This window comes from Nanorana parkeri, unplaced genomic scaffold, assembly GCF_000935625.1.
Source record: "Nanorana parkeri isolate BGI_ZX_2015 unplaced genomic scaffold, ASM93562v1 scaffold173, whole genome shotgun sequence".
In the NCBI taxonomy this organism is placed as follows: domain Eukaryota; kingdom Metazoa; phylum Chordata; class Amphibia; order Anura; family Dicroglossidae; genus Nanorana; species Nanorana parkeri.
In genome coordinates, this window is record NW_017306441.1 from 268,984 (window position 1) to 276,162 (window position 7,179).

The 7,179-nt window shown below is 43.3% G+C and overlaps 1 protein-coding gene across 1 annotated transcript in view; it reads right to left on the reverse strand.

Annotated features, from left to right (window-relative positions):
• Nucleotides 1-7,179, reverse strand: part of LOC108785667 (ETS translocation variant 3) — a 22,689-nt gene that overhangs the window by 15,118 nt on the left and 392 nt on the right. The window contains exon 2 of the mRNA XM_018554789.1: nt 2,315-2,549. Coding sequence (XP_018410291.1) covers nt 2,315-2,549 — 235 coding nt within the window. The remainder of the gene's footprint in view (nt 1-2,314; nt 2,550-7,179) is intronic.

The following is a 7,179-nucleotide window of genomic DNA, read 5'->3' on the forward strand; positions in this document are numbered from 1 at the left end:
TTAATTTTTTTTCTAATGTTTTATTTCATCTATAACATATAATTATATTACTAAATTGTTATTATTATTTTATTATCATTATTATTATGATTTTGCCACCCTCCCACCTTACATTCTAGAGGGAAATTCAGTATAGAGGAAATATTTCCTTTCAGAATAGAGCATGTATTGTGCAAGCAGCAACCCTAAAAAGAATTAAGTCCTGCCATATGAATGAGAAACCTGTAACATATATAAACTAGGTGTTATTCCAATCTGGCTGCAAAAGTGGAAATACACTTTAAGGGGAGACATAGAGACATAGACATAGAGAGACATAGCACAGGGTCTGTGTAGGGAAGTGTTGCCACCCTTGGTTATACAGTACTGCAGGAAGAGGGGAAGAGGATTTCTCCACAGCAGGGGTGGGCAACCTCGGCATTGGACAGATCCATTCAGTACAGAGGCTTTGATCTAGGAGCTGTCCAGGTTCTGAAAGTCTTCCTTCTATGCCAGGGGTGAACAATCTCGGTACCCCAGCTTTAGGGAAACGACAAATTCCATCATGCATCTGCCTCTGGGAGTCATGCCTGTGGGTGTCAGAGTCTTGCCATGCCTCCTGGGGCTTGTAGTTGTACAACAGCTGGAGTGCTAAGTATTGTCTACCCCTGCTCTACAGTCTACACAATTTTTCGTCAAGTAGTATAGACGCGGACGTGTCCTTTAAGTCCTTCTCTTCTTGCTCTCCTATCCCCCGGTACAGTAGGCTGAGAGTGACTAAGTGGACAGTTAATGATGCATTAATTCTATTTAAGTGAGTAGAAGGCAATCCATAATTGTGTGTTAATCTGCTTCTCTTGGTTTCTTTCTCGTGTCAATATCTTTCCTTGTATCTCTCCCCAGGGTTGCCTGGCAGCTTTTTGAGGACAGGACAAGCTGGCCGAGATATTGACGCCTTTATATCTCCGCTACAGCGATAGTCCCATTAGATCTGTCACTTACAAAGCGAGACCGTCCGCGGAACGTTGGGTCACATCTGTCACAGCGCTGGGGATAGAAGAAAAAAAAGAACACACACACTGCCCGCAGCACCCTATCACGCGCGGGCCCTCGCCATCCGACGGGCCATTTCTCAGTGCGGCCTTGCCTGCTATAGGGCAATATGCAAATGTCTTTCTTTGGGCACTTATGCATTGGATGGAGTGGGGAAGGGTTAGAACCTTGCTGATGTTTTTAGTGCTGTATGTGTGGCCAATGGGGAGATTTCACATCACTTCCTGTCCCAGGATTACCAGTGTGTCAGAATAAAGCAAGCTGTGTAACTATCTGAATGTGGCTTGGTATCAGCCTCTTGCAGTCCCTGTACAGGAGAGCTCAAACTGGGACAGGGATAGGCAGCACAAGGCCTGCATCCAGCCTGTTGCTGAACAGTAAAAGAAGAAGAAGCAGCAGACTGATGAGCTCATCTCTCTGATCATGCAGGGATCATCTGCTACCATGGAGCATGCTGATAGCTGAGTGACAGAGAGATGAGCTCATCAGTCTGCTGCTTCTTCTTTTACTGTTCAGCAACAGGCTGGATCAGAACAAGACCTGTACCAGTTACTTAACTGCAGCAGAGGAAATCAGGTCTCCTGCCATGCCTGGGCTGTGTGATATGGGAGAGCTGATTGGACAGGAATACAAATCCTTTTGCAGGTAAAGCACCTCCCGTATATATATTTAGCTGTTTGCCTGAAGTTTGGCTTTTAAACAAAGTCGGTTTACAGAGGTCAATAGCTCAAGTTGATATTTACACATGCAAATGAAGGAGTTAGAGCTGTGACTCATCCCTTATAGCAGGGGTGGGCAACTCTGGCCCTCCAGCTGTTGCGGGACTACAAGTCCCATGAGGCATTGTAAGACTGAAAATTACAGGGATGACTCCCAGAGGCAGAGGCATGTTGGGGTTTGTAATTAAAGCACAGATTGAGGGCCAGAGTTGCCCACCCCTGCCTTATAGGGATGCTCTGTTCATGTTCTCATTCAGGCAAAGCCAACCACAAAGCAGGAAGCTACTGCTGTGCTGTCTCTTTAGCTAACCCAACGTGCTCTTGGAATCCTTTGTCATGTTTATTTGAAAAACAAAGACAGAATTCACATAGTAAAAACATTTATGAAAAGAGTATAAAAATGTAAAAAGGTGTAATAACATTGCTATTTAATCCCCATTACAAAAAAAAAAAGACCTTATATGATGTCTCCCCACAGACTGGAGAGTTAGGGGGAGGTTGCACAGTATAGAATCATGTGACAAAAATGCCTGTTGCAAGGTATTTTATGTTCCCTTTAGTACCTCAGCGCCCGGCTCAGCTTGTCGTAGTTCATGTGCGGCTTGCACTTGCGGATGCCCCACAGCCGCGCCACCTCGTCGGGGTCCTTGATGACAAACTCTCCGTAGTCGCCTTGCCAGGCGATGACATCGTGGTACTCCTCTTTCTGAAGAAGCTCGAGAATGAAGTGCCAGAGCTGGATCTGTCTGGAACCCGGGCTGGACTCCGGCTTATAGGCCCAATCAGGAAAGGCGAACCCTGCAAATGGAAGGAAGCCGATTGGAGCAATGTTAACAGGAAACTCCACTTTTACCCCTTGCAAACAAAATTCACAGGTGTTCATCTATTCCACCTTCTTATAGATCTTATCTCAGAATTATCTCATTTCGTCTTTCAACCTGAAATGTTCTCATATAGTCCAGGATCTGTGTATGGGAGTCCTCACATGACATCACTGGAAGACTCTGGCTGTAATAATGTTATATGGTGATATCTCTATTATCTAAGCCGGGCACAGGGCTCTTAATTGCCCCCTCCTTCTATACACGGACAATACAACCCGGCTACATTGCGGTTTTGCCATATTTCCATTTCCCACTGCGTGCTATATTCCCAGAAGAGTTTGAGCATTCCGCTACTAATACAGTCATTGCTAGAATAGTGACCCCCCCTATCATCTCTGTGCCCTAGACAACTAGCCTGCAGGGTCACACCTCGGATATAGGGTATATACTTGACACTGGATAGATATAGTACAGTAAATACCGTATAAACCCCTGATATATACTAAGTACACTGGATATATTCCACATATAAACCCCTGATATATACTATATACACAGCACTGGATATATTCTACATAGAAATCCCTGATATATACTATATACATAGCATTGGATATACAGTATAATATGTATAGATCCCTGATATATACTATATACACAGCACTGGATATAGTCCACATACAAACCCCTGATATATATACTAAGTACACAGCACTGGATACACAGTATATATGCCTCATAATTCTATAATTAAATCTTATATTCAAGTTTTTAAACAGTAATAAAGTTTGCATATCTTTCTTAGCTCTGCACTCTAATGAAAATAATTATAACAAAATAAAGCCAAGCCAGCAAGGAAACGAATGTTAATAATAATAATAATATCATTGTTATCATTATTTTTATTATCAGTATTTGATGTGTTCTCGCTGTCCTCTCTTCTACAGCAATCCCTTCACCTCTGTCCTCAGTATAATTCAGTTTTCCATCTCCCCTTTTCTCTAATTTTCCCATCTCTCGGCACATCCATCTCATGTGATACCGGTGACCCCTCTGGATTGCCTCTTTATTCAATTTCCATCCTCCCCCAGCATTACATTCCAGCAGGGTAACCCAACTCCCCGGTGCCTGGCCGCTATGAGCGCTTCACCCGGAGAGCAGAGGAGGCGGAATCCCTCCATCCTTCTCTTCTGGGCTGAAAGGGACACAATCTCTCCTGGATTTCCTATTGTATATTATTATTGAGTATGACAGAAAACAAAACACTTTCATTCTACACAACAGAGGAATAAATGAGCAACACAAATATTTCATCCTGAACAAGTGACAGTGATGTTTAGAATTTTTTGTTAGAAGAAGAAAACTCAGATGTGATATTATTATTATTATTATTATTATTGTGTGTATTTCAATGTAACTTATTTTGTTATACACTGTACTTATTTTTAGGTCATAGTTATTATTGTTGTTATATATGTATTTTGTTTTTAAGCTTTGTTTATAAATCTACAATCGTCAAGGTTATTCATTAGCTTGCTGGTCCCCTAGGTATGAAAACAAAATGTTTAAACCTTTTTGTAGTTGGACATTTACAATATGTACTATTGGAAAGTGGTTCAATCACAGAACATGGCTAGAGTGCGTATAAATTATTCACTGGTACAAATGATTGAGCCTATTGCAAAGTTTGTGAACTTTATTTGATGCAAGGATAAGAAAGAGCTAGGAAAGGGGATAATGAGGTAGGATTGTGCTGAGGGGGAACTCTGGTAGGATGGGGCCGGGTGGGTAGAAGGAAAGATGTTGAGGGCAATATGGTGCTAAACGTATATGAATGTAGAATGGTGCTGAGGGGCAATTAGGACAGAATGGGGTGGGATATAGAGGCTGGGTAAAATGGGGATGGTATGGTGCTGGGGGATGGTGTATGGAGATGGGATGCTGCTGATATAGCTTATGAGGGTAGCAATGGTACTGGGGGTATGGGGGTAGGATGATGCTGGGGAGTATGGTGATAAATTGGCACTTGGGGGACTTTAGGGTGGACTGGTGCTCAATGGTATGGGTGAGAGTTTGTTTTGGATGATATGGGGGAGGAGTTGTTCTGGGGATGTGCTTCTAAAGAATCTGCTTGGACAGCAAGACGTGTAGATTTTTTGGATATTGCCCATAATTTTTGGATGGTGCTGGAGGTTATATGGGGCTGGGGGATATTAGGGGGGTAGAATGTTACTACAGGGGTATGATGGTAGACTGGTATTGGGGTATGGGTTGTTGTTAGGTGGTTAGGGGTTGTGCTAGAGGTATGAGAAGTAGGGTGGTGCTGGGAGTATAAGAGTAAGTTGTTACTTGGGGGGGATAAGGGGTTGGAATGGTGATATGGGACTATAGGGCAGAGGTGGGGCTTAAGTATATGGTAGTAGGATGGTGCTGGGGGTTAGATGGGGCTGGGGATAATAGGGGGGCAGAATGTTACTAGAGGGGTATGATGGTAAACTGGTGTTGGAGTATGGGTTGTTGTTAGGTGGTTTGGCTGCTGGGGGGTATAGGGGTAAATGTTACTTGGGGGGATAAGGGATTGGAATAGTGATATGGGACTATAGGCACAGGTGGGGCTTAAGTATATAGTAGTAGGATGATGCTGGGGGTTATATAGGGCTGGGGAATAATAGGGGGGTAGAATGTTACTAGAGAGGTATTATGGTAGACTGGTGTTGGGGTATGGGTTGTTAGGTGGTTTGGGGTAGTGCTAGAGGTATAAAAAGTAGGGTGCTGCTGGGGGGTATGGGGGTAAGTTGTTATTTGGGGCTAAGCAGCTGGAAAGGTGATAAGGGACTATAGGACAGGTAGGGCTTGGGTAAATGGTAGTAGGATGATTCTGGGGGTTATGGGGGTAAGATGAGTCTGGGGGGGATACAGATAGTCTGAGGGAATGACTGCGATTTTGTGTCTTTTTGCTGATGTATTGGCAACTTATAACTCATCTTTTGAGACTGCTAAAGTTTAGGCAACATGTGACTGTCCAGGTGTTGCTTAGTAAGGTAGACTACAGTCCCACAGTCACCCAAGCTCCATCAAGGACCAGCATTCCCCATCCGCTCTTTCCTGTGTTTATTCTACTCATCCCCTCCCTCACTTTCTCTCTCTCCTCTTCATAATCTATACCTGTATCTTTAGCATTGTCTAATGTCTCACGCTATGGCTGTTTCTACTTCTCTCTCCTGTAAGGAAGCACTCTGTTATGAAACACTTTATTTGACCTATTCTTTGTAAGACTGACCCTTTCTCTGGGTTCTTCTTCTGTATTCTAGTGGTTGTATCAAATAGCTGCTCTCTCCACCTGTTTCAGAGGTTTACTCTGCTAATAACCATCACTCCTCCATCCTTTTAAAGCGTTTAACTACTTCCTCTGTAATTAACTACCTACTTCTTCCTTTGTCATGTTTGGTCTTTCTCCTCCCTTCTTCTGCCCCCACCCCTTAATCCTCTTTCCTGCTGACCCTTTCACCCAACTCCACTTTTCCATTTCTCTTATTCTTTTCTCCTGGACCCTGCCGACCCTCCCTCTTCATCTCGCCTTGTGACCGTCTTTACATTCCTCTCTCCTTCGGTTCTCATCCTTCTTATCTCTGAGTACCTCTTTCTTCTTTTTCTTTCTCTAACTTACCATCTTTTCTTTCTCTCGATTCTCTTCTCCTCCTGTTCTGATTCTCTTAAGTTATTTATCCACCTAACCTCATCTTCTTCCTTTATTCTACTGCTCCCTTTTCCTTTTTTTCTGATGACCTTATATCTCCTAGCCCAATCTACTTTCCCACTTCTACTGATCCATCTCTTTCTTTCTCCTGCTGCTCCATCTCCTCTTTTTACCAACCCTGTTCCTAATTTCTAAGTACCCATTTCCTGCCTCACGTCCTCCTAATCCCATCTCCTTCTCCTCCTCTGCTGTCCCATCTCTCTCCTTTTCCTGCTGACCTCATCTCTCATAACCCATTTCTTTCCTCTCTTCTATTGACCCACCTGTCTCCAACTGCCCTATTGCCTCGTTTTTTTTTTTTTACTGACTTAATCTCTTAACCTTCTTTCTCTCCCTTGCTCATCCCATCTCCTTCCTCTCCTACTGTCCCATATCTATTCTTTTCCCCTTTACATCTCCTTTGTTTCTCCAACTGTCCCATCACCTTCATCTTTTCTCTTAATTCCATCTCCTTCCTCTTGCCTACTCCCCATATACCCCCTCTTTCCCACTTATCGCCTTCCTCTCTCCTACTGTGCCATATCTATTCTTTTCCCCTTTACATCTCCTTCGTCTCTCCAACTGTCCCATCACCTTCATCTTTCCTCTTAACTCCATCTCTTTCCTCTTGCCTACTCCCCATATCCCTCCTCTTTTCCACTCATCTCATCTCCTTCCTTTCTCACGCTGACCATCTCTCCGTTTCCTTCTTTTCTGGTTCCTCCTCAATTCGGCCACTCCTCCTTTGAAGTTTACTACTGACTTTTTTATCCTTCTTTTCTCTCCCCCGAACTTCCATCTAAGCCTCCTTTCCATAATAAACCTTCTATTAGCCATTTTATTTTCTAATAGATAACACAAATCACTT